Below are 24228 nucleotides of genomic sequence, written 5' to 3'. Positions count from 1 at the left end.
GGTGCCAGGGCAGCAACATGTCATTTTGGATTCACCCGCCTGTTCCCATGTGTATAGAAATACCCATTACTGTTGCTTTCCCCATTCTTCCCCTGCACTCCACCACCCCCCCTCCCCAAAACAACTGGTCTTGAAACACTCAGTCATAGCGATATGTATTATACTGCATTTTTGATCTTTGCACGTAATCTCTCTGAAAAGTAAGGGAGAGACATTTAATGATGCATTCTCCCCTCATGAAGAGAACAAGACACACTCAGCCAGCCAAGAATGGTTGAGGAAACTGGATCAGGCAGAGGGCAGAAAAGGCAGGGAAACTGTCAAGCTTGGAAAAGAATATCAGCTGTGGCCGAGAACATACGATACCTGGCCCACGTTTCCACTCCAAACCTATTTCATCACTCACCATCAAACTTTCCCAGGCCACTCTCATGCAGGATGAAGGCACAGGCTGCTGCGGCTCATCTTACCAAGTGCCCCTTCACCACATGACCTTCCAAATTACCCACTAGCTTTGGCTTGACACTAATTGGTAAACCTGCTGAACCATATTGAGGCAAACAAAAAGACACCTGGAGTTCTGTCAAAACATGCCGTCAGTGAAAACTGAACAATTTAAATGGGCTCAGACCAGCCCCACAACAGCCTGGGCAAAAAAAAAGGGGGCAAGTATAATCTGCAGAAAAACAAAGGCTCAGAAAGAAGAAATTCTAGAATCCTCTGCTTGTATACAGAATATACAATATGAAAATCAGTTTAAATCTAAGAATTGAAAAGAATGTGCATTTGTACTCAGTCACTGGCAAGCTCCTTTACAATTGAAGGATCTCTGCGACCAAGTTTTCTACAATAAGGCCCGGCTTTGAGTAGCTTTGCGAAATAGCAGATCAAATTTCACATTAACGTGGGACTGCAGGCAAGTAACTAAAATATAGAATTCCAGGTCCGTGCCATTGTCTGAATTTTGAGATTTATCTGAGAATTTGCTGCTTAAAAACTTAATCTGTGATGCTTCATGTATGTTTATTAAGGCTTGAACAGCAATCCAAAACTTCACAATAATTCATTTTGGACTAAAATAATAGCATATTGGAATACAATCTAGCTTGTAAGATTGCAACTAATTGCCTAAGAGCCCTCAGAAGAGCCAAGTTGCTGCAAGAAGGAAGTCTATAAAATAGATCAATTCACTTCCCATACAAGCCTTTCACCAGAGCCAGTCCAAGGTCCAGAAGGTGTACGCCTACATTAACTGCCTGTTCTTTTCCAAAACAGAAAGTCCTTACTGCTCATAACTATGCAATAACCCCTGCTCTGAGGTGTTCATCCATGATCGATGCAGTATGAGAACCATTTGTTATTAAATTAAAAAACACAAAAAGGCCAAGCTGGGCACACAGAATTTATGTTCCGTTTACTTGATTTGTGAAAAACACCCAGCTGTGTGATTACAGATTCAGTCTCAAATGTGCATTGGCTACAGACAGCAACCCGAGCTGCATACAGCCAACTCCACTACACTCAAAGATGCTTAATTTCACTACACTGAACATTCAAATGTGTTTTGGAGCAAAAATAGACTTTAATCATCAACATAGATTGGTGACACTACAACCAAGTATTGCAATTTAGTAATCTGTTAGCAAGTGGCAATGAGCAACACACTATGTTGACAATTAATACTAACAGTGCTGTACCATCAATTGACCCCACTGTCTCTAAATTGTCAGACTTTTATTCAACATACAATGTTACAGCAGTGCTAAGTCCAATACTATGCCATCACTAAGGCCATTATTTCCACCACTGTATTGTCCCCTGCCTCAACTCATCTGCTGCTGAAACACTCATTTGTGCCTTTCTTACCCCTGAACTTAGTTACACTCCTGGCTAGCTAAGTTCCATTAGCTAGAGGTCATCTAAAACTCTGCCTAACTTGCATCATGTACCATTACAACCACCTACTTAAGGGCAGCTGGAGATGGACAACAAATGCTGGCCTTGCCAGTGACACACATATCCCATGAAAGAATTTAAAAAATTCTCCCAGTGCTCCCTAAACTACACTGGCTCCTGGTTTAGTAGCATCTCAATTTTAACATTTTTATCCTGGTTTTCAAATTCTTCCATGGCCTTGTCCAGCCTGAGCTCTGATCTCTTTGGCTGAGATTTTGGTCATCTGCCCCAATTAGCACCTTGTGTGGCCCTGCGCCAAATTTTGTTTCACAATGCCCCGTGAAGCAATTTGGCATGATTTACTACATTGACAGGTGCTATGTGCAAGCTGTAGGAGTGCCATAAAATCAGGGCTATAAATGCATATTAGTACCAGCACATGGAATAATCTAGCAGAAAATTGATGGACTGAAGTTAAGTGTCTGATAACATCTTGTTTTGTAAAACAAATTAATCTCTTTTCCAATGATAAGCAACCCACACTCAGTGCTTCAGTAAAGCAGACACTAACCAAAAGTTGTACCAACTCCATCCAAGACCCCACAGTGAAATGAATTGCAAGGCAAATAAACAGTTGAACCCTGACCCCACTCCTTCATAGATGTCACCATCACCCTATCCCAGTTCCACCAAACATTAAATACAAAGGCTTCAAAATTGCAAGATGCTAGCAAACTGAAGTGTACTGCATTCCACTGAACTTCAGTCGAAGCACGAACCAACTCAAGATAAATGGATTAAAAAGCTATCTTTTCATCAAATGGTATAATTCAAGGCCCAAGTTCACACCCAAAATTGCTTGCATCAACACAAGTGACAGGAAGCAGGCAATACGTAACTAATCATCCAGTAATATACTCTCAATCATGCTCAAAGCTTAAACATCACTCTTGCATTTTGAACTCTGTGCACATGCATGTATTTCCTACAACACTTCAGCATTCAAATTTCCATCAGTACTGCTGGTAAAATGAAAATGAATCCAAACAATTCAACCAACTCATGTTCGACACACTGCATCAAAAATGGCAGCATTTTGAAAGAATTAACATTTGTTGGCAATCACGCCACCAAAGTTTCATGCTAATATTTTAACAGAAAGGGAACATTCTTGTTTAAGTAAAAAAAGTAACAAAATCAAAATTTGTACTTGTTTGGGTACCTTTATTTGTGGCACTTCTATAGATTAGAAAATAGAAGTCTGGTTTATATACAACATTTCTCTAGTAAAACTAGCTCTCTAAGCTCCTACTTCTGACACAGGTTTTGTGATTTTTTTTAAGGGGCGTCTTGACAAATACATGATTAAGATGAGCATAAAGGGATATACATAAGAACATAAGAAATAGGAGCAGGAGTAGGCCATCTAGCCCTTCGAGCCTGCCCCGCCATTCAATAAGATCATGGCCGATCTGTCGTGGCTCAGTTCCACATTCCCGCCCTCTCCCCATAACCCTTAATCCCCTCGCTTATCAAAAACCCATCAACCCGCGTCTTAAAAATATTTAGCGAGGCAGCCTCCACCACTTCAACGGGCAGAGAATTCCAGAGATTTATATGGTCCCCAGAAAGGTAGGGGGTTTTATGGTTGGGTATCATGGTTGGTGCAGGTTTGGAGGATCGAAGGGCCTATTTCTGTGCTGTACTTTTCTTTATTCTGCATTTACTCAAGTGCAGAACTGCAGAGCAGAATTTTTGAGAGTTTACGGTTGTCAGGATTAGGAAAACAATATCAATGCAAAGTAAGTGAACAATGCACAGATATCAATCCTGCCACCCAAACCACAGCAACGTACGTGAACTATTCTTTTATCCACGTTGATTTCTCGCTCATGCATTTTACCACGTGCGTGTCCACTTTCAATGGCAACACAGACACGAACAGCTGTTAAAAATCAATGCTATTCAGTATTCGGCAGATAGGAGGCAGCACTTAAGAGCCTGATGACTATTTCAGATGTCCTCTTCTTTCTTTTCCCAAAACAAAACCTTGCGCACTCTTAGTAATTTCCATCCAAGTGCCTAAATGATTGCACTCCCTTCAGCTCTGCTTCTCCCATGCCCAAAAAATATAAAGATTATGTATTTTAAAAAGTTGAGTATACCCATTGCCAACAAGCATGAGAGCATTACATTGTGTATATTCACTTTTAAGTAGATCTGAAATAGAGCCTAGAAGGGTTAACAAAGAGGTACTGTCCTGTTGAATAATCATTTATAATTTTTATTCTTCGGGCTCAGTTACAAATGAACATTCTATGAATGAAAAAGGCTACTTGTTATCGTTCAGAGACAACACTGAGGGAAGGAAAAAAGACGACATTATTCCCTTTCTAGTGCAGCTCAGAGTGGGCTGTTCTTAACTTTGTGTCCTACATGACCTCTCTCAAGTCTATGACTCCATAGTTTTAAATTTTGGTTCAACTGCTCATTTAGTTCAATTTAAACATTCATTCATTGCAGCTTTTGTTTGGGGGATGGGGGGGGGTGCGGTGGTGGGAAGGGAAGGAGTGCAGGTGTTCTTTTCCCACCCATTTTAGAAGAGGATACAAGGAACAATGCAGTCACATTAATAGTGCGAACAATCTGCAGTCAGCCTGTAAAAGTTGACAGCCATCCCCACAGGAGTCAAGTCTCCCCCTCCCCCACCACACACCACCCGCTCCCCCCCCCCCCCACCCCCAACAAAACCTCCGGGAAAATATCCGACCTCAACCACACATCTCTCCGCTGCCTATAAAATCCACCAATACAATGGGAGAATTGTCCAGTGAGCCAGTTTTCTAAAAGTGATTACATTTTTTTTCTGTTTATGGCCTAGTTCTGAAGGCTGTCAGTTTCCATGTCCAGTTGTTAAAACCCCTGAGCTGCTCGAATGCAATTCAACCCGACTCAGGAAGGACGTGCTTTAATTTTTAGACCAAAGGAATTTCCCATTGCGCACTCCAGCAAATTCTCTGTAAATATCTCCTGGTTCAACATGCATCATATTGCCAGACCTCTATAATAACCAAGCCTGTTGAGGTATTGCATCAGTGACCTGAAACAACGTAACGTGTAGAACTATTAACAGCTCAATGCTCCCTCAGCATGGATTTGTTAGAACCCTTTTCCCTATTGCAGGAGGAAAATATCTCCTCCATATCCACCGGTATGTTACTGAGCAGGTTAAAGTGATTTAAATCTAGTTCTGTGCATAACCAACACACTTGCATTATGCAATTAAATGAAGCACAAATTAGGATTTTAGTGCTCTCTTGCATTAAATCTGCTTGGTTTTTGGAACTAAATGCAAACACTGCAAAATAATTCACTGGTCTGCAGAACTATCTTCATAACCAAAGAATGAGGAAATGACTTCCAGAACATTCTCCCTGTGTCTGTGTGGGTTTCCTCCCACAGTCCAAAGATGTGCAGGATGGGTGGATTGGTCATGCTAAATTGCCCCTTAGTGTTAGGGGGACGAACTAGGATAAGTGCATGCGGTTATGGGAATAGGGCTGGGTGGGATTAAGGTTGGTACAGACTAATGGGCCAAATGGTCTCCTTCTGCACTGTAGGATCCTATGAACATCCTCCCCTTTAAATTCAGATCAGATTTTTTATCTGCTACCAAATGCTAATCAATCATTTGAAAGTTGTTTTGCTCTCACTGTATCTGTTCCTCAAGTAACCCAACTCCCATCAGTCACAGTCTGGACAGACAAAATCTGTGAGGTTCATGTTGTTCCTGGTTCAAAACAGTTCTTCACGGAATAATTCCCTGATCCGAACTTTACTACGAGCAGTTTATAACCCCAAGAGGGGCAGAGGTGGGAAAATAAACCTCCATCTCATACTTTGTTATCAAGCTCCCATTTTGAAATGGAGAATTTACCAAGTATCACTCTGTCTCACTCTCACATTAATTATGGAAATTGGTCACAGCTGGCGACAGTTCATAAGGAAAATGTTGATGTTCCCTCATTCTACCTTCATAACACAACAAACCCAATCCAAGAACCACCTTATTTCTATAATATTTTATTCACATTGACTAATCCTCAATGTGCAATCGAAATCAGAAGAGTTCATTTTTGTTCTTCTTAAACTGCTTCTAAAATATATTGTCAAAAACCATAATTAAGCTCATTGCCTCTGATTTGTGAGAGCATCACATTTTGTATGACATGCAGACAAAATTGGAAAACTTCAATTACGTGGAGAGATTACAAGAGAATCCAAGATTGTTTCTCTTGGAGCCAAGATAGCTTTTGGGGGAGGGGAGACCAGGATAACTTTTGGGGATGGGGGGATTTATTAGGTGTTCAAAATTGTGGGGAGCAGGTCTACAGAATGCATAAGGGGACACCATTTTGACTGGAGGGTGCACTGGTAACCAAAAGTAACTTTTGAAAAGAAAATTGGCCATATGTTTGAGACAGACACATCTGCGGGTCTATGGGAAACTGAACTAATTGAAGAGCTTTTCAAAGAGAAGTGGCAGATACTTGATGGGTGAATGGCCTCCATTTGTGCTTTACAATTCTCTGACTGGGACTAATAGGGGTAGCTCTTCAAAAAGTTTGGCACAGATACTATAGGTCATATAACCTCCCTTATGTGTGGTGAGATTCTATGAGTTCTTCAACATAAACATTATGGTGGACCTGAAAGGCCTTATAGTGTACTCCTGCTCATTATTTCTTAAGTGCTTATCTTGCTCCACTGCCAGTTTAAGCCATGTAGCCCTGTGAAGTAGCGATAGCAACAGATTTTCAGGACCAATGGGAATTTTTTTACTTATCCAATTTTTACCCAATAATATTCATCACATAAACACTTCTTCTTTTAAAAAAATGCTGGATGAGAGTAGCAGCACAGTATGCTGCAGTGCAACTCTATCATACTACCCCGTACAGCGCACTCATGATGCACATTAAGCAAATGATTTTTAGAATTTAGATATAGAGAGTAATGAATTGATTGGAGATAGTCAGCATGGTTTTGTGGAGGGTAGGTCGTGCCTTACTAACTTTATTGAGTTTTTTGAGAAAGTGACCAAAGAGGTAGATGGGGGTAAGGCAGTTGACGTGGTATATATGGACTTTAGTAAGGCGTTTGATAAGGTTCACCATGGAAGGCTTCTGCAGAAAATGTAGATGTATGGGATTGAGGGTGATTTAGGTAATTGGATCAGGAATTGGCTAGCAGATAGGAGACAGAGGGTGGTGGTTGATGGTAAGTATTTGTCATGGAGTTCAGTTACAAGTGGTGTGCCTCAGGGATCTGTTTTGGGGCCACTGCTGTTTGTAATTTTTATAAATGATCTGGATGAGGGTATAGTTGGGTGGATTAGTAAATTTGCTGATGACACCAAAGTCGGAGGTGTGGTAGATAGTGAGGAAGGGTGTCATAGTTTACATAGAGACTTGGACAAGTTGCAGAGCTGGGCCGAGAGGTGGCGGATGGAGTTTAATGCGGAAAAGTGAGAGGTAATTCACTTTGGCAGGAATAACAGATGTGTAGAGTATAGGGCTAACGGTAGGACTCTGAATAGTGTGGATGAACAGAGGGATCTAGGTGTATGTGTACATAGATCCCTGAAAGTTGGGAATCAAGTAGATAAGGTTGTTAGGAAGGCATACAGTGTCTTGGCGTTTATTGGTAGGGGGATTGAATTTAGGAGCCGCAGCGTCATGTTGCAACTGTACAAAACTCTGGTGCGGCCGCACTTGGAGTATTGTGTGCAGTTCTGGTCCCCACATTATAGGAAGGATGTGGAGGCTTTGGAGAGGGTGCAGAGGAGGTTTACCAGGATGTTGCCTGGCATGGAGGGGAGGTCCTATGAGAAGAGACTGAGGGATTTGAGGTTGTTTTTGTTAGAAAGAAGGCGGCTAAGAGGGGACCTTATTGAAACATATAAGATGATTAGAGGTTTAGATAGGGTGGACAGTGATAGCCTTTTTCCTCGGATGGAGAAAGCTAGCACGAGGGGGCATAGCTTTAAATTAAGGGGTGGTAGTTATAGGACGGATGTCAGAGGTAGGTTCTTTACCCAGAGAGTGGTGAGGGATTGGAATGCCCTGCCTGCTGCAGTTGTAAATGCGCCTAGTTTGGGGGTGTTTAAGAGATCCGTGGATAGGTTTATGGATGGAAAGGGATTGGTTTAGGTTAGAGGGTCATTGCTTTTTAATTGGTCGGCGCAACATCGTGGGCCGAAGGGCCTGTTCTGCGCTGTAATGTTCTATGTTCTATAAAGTGATTAATAGAAGTTCCTTGCTGTGCAAAATATTGCCCGACGTAGTCAACTCCAAGTACATATTATCATTCAAATACAACTATTAAGTGCATTAAGACATTTAGTCCCCTCAAATGTACACAGGAAAATTAACTAAACTACAAACATTAAAAACACATAACACTGCAAACACTTCACACCCGAAACCTGCCTGATACTTTTTTGCATTTTCTCCTTCATCCCATCTCAAACCTACATTGTATTAGAATCTGTTGAACCACAAAAACCTAGACTAGGGTACAACCCATCTTTCAAAAATAGTCTTTGTTAACTAAACTTTTCCTTTCTCTGCAACCTTACCCCACCTCACCCAACAGTTTTTTCCAAGTAGAGCTTTCTCCAGGCATCTTTTAAATGAGAAATGCAAACCTGAGGAATGGTATTCTAATGGAGTCTTGTGATGGCGCTCTTCCATTTATTTTACTTTCTATGACCCAAGTTAATTAATTAACATAGAACACTACAGCACGAACAGGCCCTTCAGCCCACTAGTTGCACCCATCACATCCATACCTACCAAGCCATAGAACTATCTGTAACTCCCAATCCCATTAAATCCCATATACTCATCCAGAAGCCTTTTAAAAGATCCCAGTGAGTTCGCCTTTACCACCACCGACGGCAGCCGATTCCACCCACTCACTCGCCACCCTCTGAGTGAAAAACTTATCCCCAAACATCTCCTCTGTACTTTAACTATATTAAATCTTCAGTCAACAAAGCAGATTTTCAGAAACATCTTAAAAGGAGCAGAAATGAACAGGTTTAGGCAGGAATTCCAGAGCTGGGGTTTAGACACGGGCACCACGGTGGCAGTGGTTAGCACTGCAATTAATTACTTTTACCATAATAGAATTACTTTTAAGATATTGAATCATCACAAGGTGCTTCACATGAGTTTAAAATCAAACAAAAATTGACAAGGAAGTCCAAATACAAAGGTTGGTGGTGTTGTGGATAGTCTGGAGGGATGTCAGAAGTTGCAGCATGACTTAGATAGGATGCAAGACTGGGCAGAGAAATGGCAGATGGACTACAACGCAGATAAACGTGTAGTGGTCCATTTTGGCAGGACCAATGGGATGAAGGAGTACAATATCAAGGGTAGGAGTCTCAGCAGTGTTGAAGAGCAGAAGGATCTTGGGGTCCAGGTCCATAGGACTCTTAAATCGGCCTCGCAGGTGGAGGGCGTGGTCAAGAAGGCGTATGGTGTACTGGCCTTCATTAATCGAGGGATTGAGTTTAGGAGTTGGGAGGTAATGTTGCAACTTTATAAGACCCCACTTGGAGTACTGTGCGCAGTTCTGGTCACCTCGCTACAAAAAGGATGTGGTAACTATTGAGAGGGTGCAGAGGAGAATTACAAGGGTGTTTCCTGGATTGGGAGGCATGCCTTATGAAGATAGGTTGAGTCTCTCCCTGGAGAGACGAAGGTTGAGAGGCAACCTAATAGAGGTTTATAAAATGTTGAGAGGAATAGATAGGGTGGATTCTCGGAGGCTATTTCCCAGGGTTGAAATGGTCGCTACGAGAGGACACAGGTTTAAGGTGCTGGGAAACAAGTACAGAGGAGATGTTTGGGGATAAGTTTTTCACTCAGAGGGTGGTGAATGAGTGGGTGGAATCGGCTGCCGTCGGTGGTGGTAGAGGCGAACTCACTGGGATCTTTTAAAAGGCTTCTGGATGAGTATACAGGATTTAATGGGATTGGGAGTTACAGACAGTTCTATGGCTTGGTAGGTATGGATGTGATGGGCGCAACTAGTGGGCCAAAGGGCCTGTTTGTGCTGTAGTGTTCTACGTTCTTGTGTTAAATCTTCAGTCAACGAAGCAGATTTTCAGAAACATCTTAAAAGGAGCAGAAATGAACAGGTATAGGCACGAATTCCAGAGCTGGGGTTTAGACACGGGCACCACAGTGGCAGTGGTTAGCACTGCTGACTCACAGCGCCAGGGATCCAAGTTCAAATTCCAGTGTGGGTCACTGTCTGCGTTGAGTTTGCATATTCTGCTCGTGGTTGCATGGATTTCCTCCGGGTGCTCCGGTTTCCTCCCACAGTCCAAAGATGTGCAGGTTAGGTGGATTGGCCACGCTAAATTCTCCTTCAGAGTACTCAAACAGTGCTGGAGTGTGGCGACTAGAAGATTTTCACAGTAACTTCATTGCAGGGTGAATGTAAGCCAACTTGTGACTAATAAATAAACTTTCAGACTTTACAGCTAAAGTTTACAACTTTTAGTTGTAGGCTCTGCTCCTAATGCTGGGGTGAAGGAAGCGAGGGGTACAGTTGGAGGGGAGAATCACAAGTTCTTGGGAGCTTCTACAGCTGAAAGGGGTTTTGGAGGCAGGGAAGGAGGAGGAGGCCACTTGAATATAAAAAGGTGAAGTTTTTAAAGTTGAAACATCAAATCAAGAACCAATGCGGATCTGCTAGCACTGGGCTAATAGGTGAACTGAAGAACTTGGTGCAAATTAGGCTACAGGCTACACAACATTGAGTGTAAAGTTATAGAGGGCAGAAGACAGATGAAACAGATGCTCCAAACCTGAAGTTAACAAAGGAAGAAAATCCAGCTATGCGAATTTAAATTCAACTGGAGACGTGATAGCATAATATGAGTCTCTAGGTGCTTAGCTAGATCAGTTTGCAGGAGGACACATGGATGCACAAACACCATACAGTTACAGTGCTAAAACTGCCTCCCAATCCCCCGTTAAAAAAAACTATGCTGCCATAAAGGGAGCTGTTTCAGCAATGTAGATGTGGCACACAGACATTGCTCTCCTGTAATATGGACCAAACTAGTGCTTCTGATGTGCCTATGATGTCACTGGGGGCTAAAGTCAGATTATTTAAATTAACATCACTGGCACAGAATCCAAATGCTTTCAAAACTCCTTGGGCAAATGAGATCTCTGCAGGGCACTTGATCGCAGTCTCTTGTACTGGGGTCTAATGAACAAGTCCATCGACAAATGTGAATGTCCTTTTTTTCAAAAAGTTCCAAAATCTTGCAAGCCTTCCATTAGACTTCTGTCTTTCTGCACTCCTGATAAATCACAACTTTAAGTGACATTAGTTGTTCTGTGCCTTGAGCAATTTCTTTCCAATTACATTCTTGAAATAGTGCCACTGACTGCCTCACTAGCTTGATTACCACTTTGTCCAGCTGTTTTGATTGTGCTAAGTTTGATAGCTAGCCATGTGCATTTACTAAAATGCAAAATGTCATTTCAGTATTTTTTTATTTTAGAAGAGGAAGGATATCTTATTTCTGTGATCAATAAAAGACACAAAGCGTTTTTTTTTAATTACGCTTTAAAGTGATGGATAATTATTAAAAGTACTCTATACTATTCTTTATAACATTTCTGTGAGCCACAACAGAGTGACCTCTGGCACCAGCATCATGTATTACTTTTACTGCTTGGCTGAAAGTTGCTGCTTCTGGGCCACAACAGCTGCTGAGCAGAGCAGATAGCGTAAAAAAATATGAAATACAGCCAAAAGGTACATCCATAATCTAAACTCATCAAAACAACAAGACTATAATAGATACAGAACACGCAAATCAATAAAAACTGGAAAGATATAAACAAATTATTATGAGGCAAATCATTTAACTCCCAGATACCTCTGAGAGAGAAGGAATTGAGGGATGTTACCAGGCACCCTAAATCCATGAATTCCTCAATTACGTATTTGCATTAGCACATTTTATTTTGATGCTTCAACCTAATATTTTATGGGGTGGGGGGTGCTGGCTGGCCATGAAGGAGGGAGGCGGGTGGGGGGTGGTGCTGGCTGGCTGGCCAGGATGGAGGTTAAAGCTAGAATAAAAGGCTATTTGATGCAACTGCGTTAGTCTGGTGGTCTACAATGATGAGGCATACATTCTTATGAACCTCAGTCATCTCTGAAGACACTGAACTTTTAGGGATACTTTCTTTATCTTTAGACATTTAAGCGGCACCTTATCAGACCTGCTTAATTTCCTATCCTTGACTCAGCAGGTCATTGTGGCAACATTTCTAACAGGGAGTTGAACTATCTGCAAGTTAGGGACAAGTTTGCATTTGGATCTTTTAACATAATTTCAGTTTGGATTTCCAAGTAAATTGCTTGTACTTATCTTCAATGGCATTTAAGATACTGTATCTAAATGCAGAACTATGAATATCTTCACCCAATATGTTGAATAAAACAATCAGCACATATCTCCCTACTTTTGACATATTTTTGCTTTGGGAGGAGAGGGTGATGAGGGGGAGGAAAAATGGAGTAAAGATTCAGCTTTAAAATTAAATTCCTAGAAATTCCAAGAGGGACCCGGGCACACAGGTCCACAGTTCCCTAAAAGTGGCAACACAGTTTGCCAAGGTGATTAAGAAGGCATATGGCATGCTTGCCTTCATCAGCCAGTACACTGAGTACAAGAGCTGGAAAATCATATTTTTGATTTGAATTCATTTATTATCATGTGTATTAATATACAGTGTTTCTTGCATGCTATGCAAAACATACTGTTCACAGACAGGGAAAAGAGACAGTGCAGAATATAGTGTTATAGTCATAGCTAGCTTATAAAGAAAGGTCAACTTAATGCGAGGTTGGTCCATTCAAAAATCTGATGGCAGCAGAGAAGAAGCTATACTTGAGTCGGTTGGTACATGTCCTCAAGACTTCTATATCTTTTTCCCAATAGAGGAAGGTGGGAGAGTGTATGACTGGGGGGCATGGAGTGCTTAATTATGCTGGCTGCTTTTCCAAGGCAGCGGGAAGTGTAGACAGTGACAACGGGTGGGAAGATGATCACGACCCTTTGTAGATTCTTGTGGTCTTGCACAGAGGAGCCATACCAAGCTGTGATACAACCAAAAAAGAATGCTATGGTGCATCTATAAAAGTTGGTGAGATTGTACGTGACATGCCAAATTTCCTTAGTCTTCTGAGAAGTTGCAGTTATATAAAACTATGGTCTGGCCACATTTGGTGTTTTGCATGCAGTTCTAGTTACCACACTATCAGAAGGACGTGGAAGCCTTGGAGAGTGCAAAGAAGGTTCACCAGGATGTTGCCTGGTCTCCAGGGTGTTGATTACAAAGAGAGGTTGAATAAACTAGGATTGTTTTCACTTGAAAGAGGCTGAGGGGATATCTGATAGATGTCTACAAAATTGTGTGAGGCATAAACAGGATGGATAGTCAGAGGCCTAGGGTGCAAGGGTCAATTACAAAGGGGCACAGGTTCAAGGCGAGAGGGAGGGGTGTTTAAGGGAGATGTGTGGGGGAAGGTTTTCATTCAGGCGGTGGGTGCCTGGAACACGCTGCCAGAAATGGTGGGGAAGGTGGCACATTAACAACATTTAAGAAGCATCTGGATGGGTACATGAATAGGGAGGGAATAGAGGTATACAGGCTAAGGGCAGAAAGTTTTTTTTTTAATTTAGTTAGGGCATCATAATCTGCACAGGCCTGGAGGGTTGAAGGGCCTGTTCCTGTGCTGTACTTTTCTTTGTTCTTAAAATGGAACTGCAAGATTTGCAAGTCCCACACTATAGGTGAACTTGACTAATAAAACTTTTCCATCTTCAATCAAACAGTGCAACAGCATCTGGCATAAATACAAGGCAGATTAATGTTCAGAGGAAGGTATGCCTAGAATTCAGTGGAAAACAACCCGTCATGTTACCAAATTGCAAATGTTGGATGTAAAGCAGTCACATAATCATCGGTATCTCACAGTAGGAAGATTTCCTCTGCTCGCTATCTGTAGCAAAATCATAAACACATTCTTTGTGATTTTGCTTTGAAGAGAAGCATTCTTCACCCCAGAATGTTGGTCGTAGCCACATGTTCAAGGCTCACACTGATTAGGGGGTTTTGCATTGTTTGCATTTAATGAGATGTGAATAGGCAGAGATATGTATCAGCAGATGACATATCAACTCTTCTGCTTTCTAATGGTTTGTACAGGAACTCCATCACACAATTTTCATTTGGCATTTTACTTCTAAAATGTTATTCCAAACCAGAGTGACAGACATTAAGACACTATTTACCTTCAGTTAAATTCTCTACAAATTTCCAAATATTCACTGACTGCAACTAAAACCTGCATTACAGGATTACCCCACACGTGGAAACTTTTTAGTGTCCATATAAAATAAAGGGTTTTCAAAACTATGTTCTTGAAGTCATGTTAAAGATTTGATCAGAACAAGTCATTGAAGCATTAACACAATAACAGGAACACGAACTGCACATGCCTCCCTCTGCACTTCTCTCAACTTCAAGGAGGGAAAACTCAAAATTTAGCTACATTAATTGCCAAGGACAACAGGTGAAAGTTTTAAAAAAGGTGTTGAAGTTGACATCTTCTGATAATTCCTGAAGAGTTCATATGCAACTTTAAGTGAGCAGGGCAGTTATCTAAAACATTCCACCATAACCACTACGGCATCAATTCTTGTTAGGAGAAGGTGGTAGGATTATTGCCAAATAAAATAAAATAAATAGCTTGACAAAAACAAATGTTTTTCTTTCATTGTCGATTCTTTTGCACAACACACTGAATACTATAAACAGGAGTTAAGGTGGGAAACCAAAATCATGCACAATAGATGCTGCCAGAAAGCTACCATAAATCCCAGCTCCAAGTTTTATTTTTCAAAAGACACAACAGCGCCATAATATCTTACAAATTTAACAATTGGACTATTAATCAGGGCTTGATGATAATATAACAAAGGACAGCACACACAGGTGTTTTGTTAGCAGCTGCAGCGGATCACAGTGATAATTGGGGTCAAAGAATAACCTATTGTGCAGTGTTCAGACCGTCACTGAAGCAGAGCAAAGAGCACTGCTCAGGGTTCACTTGCGTTCGTGAATACAGAACAGGAATGCTGCTGGAAAGGGAAAAAGGACATCATGATCTTGCACAACTCCAGAGTTACTTTTATACGGGTACCATTCAAATATAGCCCATCAGCTAGTCCCTGGCACTTATCCTGATAAATCTGGCTTCCCCCTCCCAATATCAGAAACAGACTCGAAGGCCCACAAAAATCATGGTCTGCGCATCAGCTGCTGGGTAAGACAGCCACAGTAATGGGATAAATGCTGAGAAATGGTGCAAGCATCATGGTCTCCCAGAAGTCACATTAGAAATGGTAATATAAAGTATTAAGTGCCACAATAGCAGCACCCACTACTGCTTGCAGTGTTATTCAGTATTTTTAAGTGGAAAATTCTATATTAAAACAATTAGTACTTCACAGTCTGATGCAGCCAATGGGATTCACTTTTACTTAATTGTAGTTGTGAACACACTTCACAAATATTGAGAAAGTTACCTTGCACACACACACACACACACAGATACCAGTTGAAATTTGATTCCATGCTTTAGAGGCATCCGCTTCATAGGATTAACTGGTAATCTATTTTTTACCAGAATTAAGCTCTTTCGTACAACCAGTGCCCCACTCCCACCTCATGTGTTTTTGAAAATGAGTCATGTTTTCTGTAAAGGTAAGTGAGACCCCAAAAAAATTGAAACACTGTTGCTAAAATAACAAGAAGGGCATACTTTTAATTATTAAGTTAGTTTTACCCTCTTAGCAGGGGCCAGAGACCAACCTCACTGACACTGCTCATCCATATTTGTAAGTTAAATTTTGATGTGGTTCTCCCTTTGGCAAAGGTACATCATACACAATTGTATATCACAGATTCTACGTGTGCTGAAATTTATGGTACACATTAGCAGCAATATGACAGGTTCTTGGAGCTCATTTATCATCAGTTTTATTCTTGGTAGGTACTACCTTTTTAATGAAAGGAAACATCAAGCTTCAATTTCTCCTACTGAAGCAAAGAAAATGCAGCTAGCCACTACTTACAACAATATGTGCTGGAGATGGGGACCTAGCATCCTTCAGTCCTTGCCTACCCTGTAGGCTCCCTGCCTGTACATCAATCAATGGCCATTTCATCTGCAGGTACTGGAAATGGGAAACAAAATAAAGGAAAATGATTAAATGAAAAGAAAACAAAAATCCATAAATACAAATGAACACAAACACAAAATGAGAAAATATAAAGATGAGTAATCATAACCAAAACATTTACTGTGATGAAGAATAATGTCTTGGACATAGATCTGAATAATTGTTTCGGCTTCCACAATGTAGATTTGTAAACTAAATGTTTATTACAGCAGCAAAATTGGGCTAAATTGCAAACATACTTCCATTTGCAGAAGCAGTGTCACCCATTTCCCTTGAACACACTCTTTTTTCTCCTTTCTACACTTCTAACCAATCTGAAATAATTTCCCAAACTGCTGCACTAACATGTATGAACACTCGAGTAGTGAGGTGACTACACCAAAAGGAACATGCAGGGTAGGAACAGGGTGGAAAAACAAACATTACGCTATTATTTGGGCTGGGTTTGGTGAAGAATACTGAGTTCAACAAACTTTGAATTTGAGGTACTGAAGGAAGGAACAGGCACAGTTGGGTAGCACCTCAATTGACTTAAGGTGGTGAGTTCTAGGGTATGATTTTTAAAATAACAATGCAGTACGCTGTTTGATAAAAATTCAGAATTATACATGATTGTTAGTAATATTCTGAAGTGCTGGCACCCCCACAGTAACAGAATGACAAGGCAGTGAAATTAATATCAAAGAATTGGAATATGACAGCATTCATGCCCAGGAAACCCAAGTATTTCCAGGTCTGCAAGCCTGCTGAAAGTGGAATACTCAAGTTAAAGATAACTATAAACTTAGTTACATATTTGTGTAAAAATGTATCAACTTTACATTTGTAACAATATTAAGTGAATTTCTTTATACCAATGTTTCCCCCAGCCTGCCCTCAATATAAGAATAAAGATTAATTTTGTTCAATTCTTGCATTCCAAACTCAGCTACACGTTGGTACACAACACTAAGTATTACAGCTATTTAGTAACTAAATCGCAAAAAAATCTGATTTTCCAAAGGCATTAGATTCTTAGCTTTGTCACTAGGATTCTATGTAATACACACATGGACCACATCCGGCAGCCTTCTCAGGAAGAGATTTTTAAGCACACTGGCTTAACATGGAACCAGATTTTTCAGGTGTTCTAGTGATGTTATTATTTGTACGGGGGGTGGAGAAAGAATATGCAGGAGGTGAAAATATAAAGTAACATGTATTAAATATGTCTAAAGTCAAAACTAAAACAAGATACGTGGAACTCCTTTCTTGATCAGATCCTCATTCCATTTGATAATGGTCTAAAATGCAAAGCCAGTCATTCTTTCATTATAAGTTACTTGCCACCATTTGGGCTGTGAACTTATTGGTAAAGCTGTTCATGAATTTTTATATGCTCATAGAACAAACTTCACCTTATTCAGCGGCTTGGCAACAATGGTTAACAGAGCAATATCAAAAATAGCTTCAACTCAGCAAATGGTTACAGCACTGGAAGACATTTTGTTTGACAAATCCACGCTGGTTCTTCATAATGGCAATTTAGTTGGTTCCACTCTCCACTGCCCTCCCAGTAGTCCTGCAAATTTCTCTTCAGGTGCTTATCCAATTTCCTTTTGAAAACCAATTCCCTGTTGGAATCATTATTGTAAAACTGTTTCAAAATTGGATAGTTGCAATCACATATCAGTCCTTGAAAGCTCACACATATACACATAGGGTTTTGGCAACTGCTTGTGTGGCTTTTTACAATCTCTAATGATATGCTTGGAGAGGAAGTCTTATCAGAACCAGTTTTCTAAAAAAAAATGTAGCAAGGATTTCTGATTAAAATTTAACATCTTTTCATTTTGTTACATCCACTAGATTCATGTTTTGTGAATATTTTAATAGAATGCTTATGGGATAATGAAGGGTACTGAGTCTGATAGTGCATATGAGTTAGCATCGCATCAATACTTAAGGACTTACATTAGGCCTCTTGCCTGTACAAATGGTAACTTAGGTCCTTTCATCTTGCTCCAAAAAATTTAGTGCTGATTTGGCACCTTCTTAACTTGCTACCACAAAGAGTAGTTGAGGCAAAGATAGATAGATGCATTTATCCCAAAGGAAACTGACACAAGGGAGAAAGGAAAAGAAGGATACGTTGATGGGGGTTAGATAAAGAGTATGAGGAGGCTTGTTTGGTGCATAAACTTCGAAAAAGCTGTTGGACCTGTTTCTGCCTTTTACATTCTGTGTGCCACTAAAATTCATTTTGGCATTATTGTTTAGATAACTTGTTCTTCTTCATAATTTTTTTAAAGTAACTTGTATGCCTTGTGAGATTACTACCTTCTGCACCTCCCCTGAACACAATGTCCCATAAATGATGGAGACACACTCCATCACTACCATCACTTGAGTGAGGAGTCTCAAGAGAAACCACAAGCACGCATTCCGGTAAGATCTCTTTTTTAAGATGAAAGCCCAACAAACAGCAAATGAGCAAGCGGCCTGTGCTTTGGCTGTTGGTCAGAATAGTGCAATGGGATAATTGCAGAACAGCTAGAGCATAACACTCCCTCTCACTTATCCTGCATAACAACCCAGAAGTGTTGCACTTTAGGTGCTAGTCTATGAGCTCAAGTAAGATTTGAACTCTCAATTCTGACTCAGGGGCAGGATTTTTCAGCCACACATACCTCAATACTGGAAAATCCCACCCAGCGTCAATGGATCTTTGCATGATCCATGTCTCACTGCTACAATTCACGTAGCGGGCAGGACAGGAAAATTCTGCCAGGGTGTATGCAACTTACTGAGTTAAAATGTCACCTACAATCTTCACTTACAACTTCAGAAGAATTGCCATCTGAATAAAGAAACTGCTCCATATTACTTGTGTGGTTCTTCAGTAATCTAAGTGCACTCAATTATTTAGGATTAAGAACACTGAGTTGCTGCTAGCTCTCTCTATACAATTGTGCCTTCGGTACACTGTTCATTATCTGGATTTGTCATTTTGCATCCAATTTTCCCTTGAAACATTTCAAGTTACTGCCTTTTGTTCATGAACCAACAAAACAATTCTGCCCCAGTAGAATAACCCCATTATTAAACAAAACTTTAGATCAAATGTTTACTATTTTCCAGAATTAAAATCTGAATGCAATAGCATTCCGCAAAATCAAAATACAGCATTCAATTTCATATTATCCACTGGGATACACAACAGTCACAGTAAGTGTTCTTACTTTCTTCATTTGGAAGTTGTGCTTTTGAAGGGAAAAAAAAAAATCAGCATAACTGCGTAACAGCATCTATTGCCAGCAAAACTCCCAGATTAAATGCAACACAGAGCGAATAAAGCTCCCCCAACATTGCTTTAATACAGCACCTCCTTCTGTCTTTTCCACTTTCAACATCAATTTACCAACCAAGTGAAATGCAAATTTTAAATTCACATTTATGCTTATTAATGAATGATTTTGTGCTTTGAATGCGTGACTGAATAAATTGAGAGTACCCAAACTCAACTTACACAAGAACCCACGTATCTGGGCTGGATCTAAAACCAGGTCCCAAAAATGAAAGGGCGCCACGTTTTCTCACTGCACTATTCTGCTAAACCTGAGTGGTTGTCTAAATTTCACTCCTCAAAGCTAAAGTGCACAAGTGTTCTAAAAGAAGACAAATCTTGCCCTATAACTTACTATATAAATCATTCTACTCACAAAGTACCACCTATCTAGTTGATTGGGAGTTTGAAGTCATTTGGATGTATACCACTGTAAATCAACAACAGGTTCCATATGCAACTCCCAACTTAAGCAAGGCCTCTCATCTTGCAGTGGTAATGTGACAGGACCAGTAATCCAGAGGCCAGGGCGGGGTTCAAATCCCACCATGGCAGCTGATGAATTCAAAATTCAGTTAATTAATAAAAGATATGGAATTGAAAAACATATAGTTCCAGTTTCACGGCATCATTACTATCATCGTTTGTTGAAAAGTAAACCATCTGGTTCACTAATGAGAAGATCTGCCATCCTTACCTGGTCTGGCCTACATGTAATTGTAGACCCATAGCAATCTGCATTGACTTGGCATTGCCCTCTGAAATGGCCTAGCAAAACAACGAAGTCAAGAGCATTCAGGGATTGGCGTCAAATATTGGCCTTGACAGTCGTGTCCATATCCGATTAAAGATCTTTTTAAAAACTAAATTTTGCTGCTGCAAATGCTGCATCAAGTACACCACTTCTACTTGAGGATTTCCCAACACTAGGGTGATATCATCAGAACACATTCATGGATGCCATACATAGAACAGAATGCAATTATTCTCATTAGTCAGCAAAGGTAAACTACACCTCCTCCACAATCATCCTCAACGTCAGTGCCTCTCAAGGCTGTGTTCTCAGCCCCTTATTATACTTGTTATACATATGAATGTATGGCCAAATTTCTCTCCAACTCAATTTTCAAGTTTGTTGATGACACCACCATAGTGGGTCATACCTTAAACAATGATGAGACACGAGCACAGGAAAGTGAGAGAGAAATCTGGTGAACTGGTGCAACAACAATAATTTCTCCCTCAATGTCAGTAAAACAAAGGAGATAGTCATCGGCTTCAGGAAGCATAATGGAGAACATGCCCTGTTGGGAGTTGCACATGGAACCTGTTGGTTATTTACAATGGCATACATCAACGGGGATGAAGTGGAAATGGTCGAGAGCTTCAAGTTTTTAGTTGTCCAAACCACCAACGTCCTGTCTTGGACCTTCCACACTGATGTTATCGTTCAGAAAGCCCATCAACAGCTCTACTTTCTCAAGATGCTAAGGAAATCTGGCATGTTTGCTACAACTCAACAACTTTTACTGATGCACCATAGAAAACATTCTTTCTGGTTGTAGCACAGCTTGGATATGGCTCCTGAGCTGGCCGAGACTGCAAGAAACTTCAAAGGGTCATGAACAAAGCCCAGTCCATTACACATATCAGCCTTCCATCCACTGAATCCGTCCACACTTCCTGCTACCTCAGAAAAGCAGCCAGCATAATCAAGGAATCCACATACCCCAGACATACTCTTCCACTTTCTTCCTTTGGAAAAATGGTACAATAGTCTAAGGTCACATACCAACACCAATTCAAGAACACCTTTTTCCCTGCTGCCAGACTTCTGAATGGACCTACCTCATATTAAGTTCATCTTCCTCTACACCCAATGTAACATTACATTCTGCATTTTCTCCTTCTCTGCAAAGGGTATGCTTTGTCTGTATAGCGCAAGAAGCAATACTTTTCACTGTATACTAATACATGTAACAGTAATAAAATCAAACCATTATAATCAATGTATTAGGCAAATATGGTCAAGTAGGGTGAAAAAGAATTGTAATCCACAAAAAGCTATCACACTGCAATATTGTTTTCCAAGAGATCTGAATCACTTTCAAAATCACTTGGCTGACTCATAGCCAACTCTGTAGTAATATAACTGATAAATTGGGACATCTTCTACTGTGGTCATTCGATGGATGGGAGTAAAATTAACCCCATCGCATTAATACACACAGGTATGAGGTACTATGAAGAAGCAACCAAAATGAGCAGAAAATAAAAAGGACTTCAGGTTTCACTTCCAGTTTTGGAGTTAATGCTGAATTCTTCTAAAGTCAGGAGTTCATGTCATGAAAAGAAACATGAATGACATCGACAAGTGAATGTATGATGGCAAATGAACATAGCTGTTGCCAACCCATCTTCCCTTCCAGCAGTTTTCACTGGGCATATCCCACCCGCCCACATCACACCCCCTTCAATTTCCTGTCTTCACTCATTTTAAACCCACAGTCAACGGTTTCAATTTCCAAAGGTCCCCTCCTTGTGAGCAACAAAAAAAAAAGGATAAATGGTGTGGTTCCGCCATGAGGGAGTAACTCTGCTATCACAGTTGCTTTCCACCATGGTCTTTCCAGCTTTCACATTTACTCATTTTCTGTCTTTATGTAACTATCGCTATAAATGGCATTCCATGATAAGCTGATTAGATTGTTTCAAGTTTATTTTTTGGTGTCGCAAATAGGCTTACATTAACACTGCAATGAGGTTATTGTGAAAATCCCCTAGTTGCCACACTCCAGTCTGCGCGGGTACACTGAGGGAGAATTCAGCATGGCCAATGCACCTAACCAGCACATCTTTCGGACTGTGGGAGGAAACCAGAGCACCCGGAGGAAACCCACACAGACATGGGGAAAAACGTGCAAACTCTGCACAGACAGCAACCCAAGCTGGGAATCAAACCCAGGTCCCTAGTACCGTGAGGCAGCAGGGCAAACCACTATGCCCCCATGTGTGATCGTATGGGATCTATGATCATGATTGACTCTTTAACTATACCCTCTTTGCCCTCACACCCACAATCGCCCACACGATGGCCTTGTGTCATCGCAACAGTCCATCCAAAAGTGCAGCCCTCCAAAGCATAACCAGACATGAAAAACAGAAGAAAATCCTGAGACTATAATCAATAATTAGTCATTTTGAGGGATTTTTGGAACTAGTAACATGCAAACTATGACTTTATTTTTTAAGATGGGCGCAGTCTTGATCACGTTTAAAGAAAAGAAAAGCCAACTCTTTATGGCCAAATGTGAAAGTGCTTTTTGGAACAAAGGCCTTTATTTAATAATTGGAGCATGTATACAAGTTATACTCTAGCCATCCAGGAGCTAATGCACAAAAGATTCCTTTGTTGCAGCTTTCTTAACAATGCAGCTAAGTCAGTTTAACAACTACTGAATGCAGGACAGGACTTCTAGTCAAGTTACCTAACAAATGGATTTGTGCAGAGGAAGTCGGGGGCGGGGGGTGGTGGTGGTGCTGCGGAATAGGTCCTCAGCTTGCCTCAGATTTGATTTACGATTTCATATGTTCATCAAAATGGTTGCAAAATAAAACGAAGTGCAGAGCCAATTGCGCTTGGGGGGTGGGGGGGGGAGAGCGAGAGAGAGTGGAAGAACAAAATCAAGAAAGCTCCAAAAACCTGCTGATCTATTTTTTTTGGGGGGGGGGGGGGGGGTTAACTTTATTACCAATGCAACTTATTTTCCTTGTTTCTTTACCTGAACCACATGTTTTATGTGTCTGCATTTTAGTGCTGCTAGTCTGCACAACATGTAATTTTCAATTATGTTAAGGCATAACAAGATCACTGCTTGTAGTGCCTTGTGAGTGTGAGGAAATGAGACTCAGCCCTACTGCAGAGAGAGATAACCAGAACCAGATGGGCACAAGCAGTCCTACAGAGTTACGTAGTAGTAACCACCCCACAAACAATTCACTCACACAATGGACACAGACGCCAGATAATTGCTGAGGCCCCATGCTTTCTGCACATAGCATACAGCGTTAAATTCTAGACCAGGAAAGTATGAAGAAAGCACAGGTCAAGAGGTTTAATGACAAATTGCTATAAGCAGAATATTTCTGTAAGACTTAAAATTGGATTTCCTACAAGGACAGGTCAAAAATATTTGAACATCATAGTTATTTATTCATTAATTCTTCCTTACATCCCCCCCACCAAAAAATCTCAAATACACACATCTTTCAAACATACACACCTAAAATTACACAGAGTAAAAGATCTATACGCTTTTCGACAAAAATATAGAATTTTTTTAAAAATCCAACTGTTGTTTAGAAAAGATTAATTTCATTCCAAATCCCCAAATAATCCAATAGCCATTTAAATACAACATACATTTGGGATCCCAATTCAGTGGCGTTATCGCAATTCCACCCTCTCCTTTGCTCGAGAGGTCTTTGTCAAGGTGGCCCCAATGCTCACCCTCTTAAAACTAAAACCCAACAGCCCATATTGGCAGCTTAGAAAGTGACAAGAGGAGAAACTATTAATTTCAAAATAAGTTAACATATGTCTCAACTGTTATCTGCCAACTTCTCATTGCACATGGCATCCACATGCAGG

At 40.6% G+C, this 24228-nt stretch overlaps 1 protein-coding gene across 25 annotated transcripts in view; it reads right to left on the bottom strand.

Annotated features, from left to right (window-relative positions):
* The window catches only part of tcf7l2 (transcription factor 7 like 2), a 180130-nt gene that overhangs the window by 95472 nt on the left and 60430 nt on the right, over positions 1 to 24228 (bottom strand). For all 25 annotated transcript variants that reach the window (XM_080205784.1, XM_080205786.1, XM_080205787.1 and 22 more), the window contains one exon: positions 16145 to 16246. In XM_080205784.1, coding sequence (XP_080061910.1) covers positions 16145 to 16246 — 102 coding nt within the window. The remainder of the gene's footprint in view (positions 1 to 16144; positions 16247 to 24228) is intronic.

This window comes from Carcharhinus amblyrhynchos, chromosome 17 (assembly GCF_965287045.1).
Source record: "Carcharhinus amblyrhynchos chromosome 17, sCarAmb.v2.hapA, whole genome shotgun sequence".
NCBI classification, from domain to species: domain Eukaryota; kingdom Metazoa; phylum Chordata; class Chondrichthyes; order Carcharhiniformes; family Carcharhinidae; genus Carcharhinus; species Carcharhinus amblyrhynchos.
The sequence above is the reverse complement of the archived record's forward strand: the minus strand, read 5'-3'. Positions and strand labels throughout refer to the sequence as shown.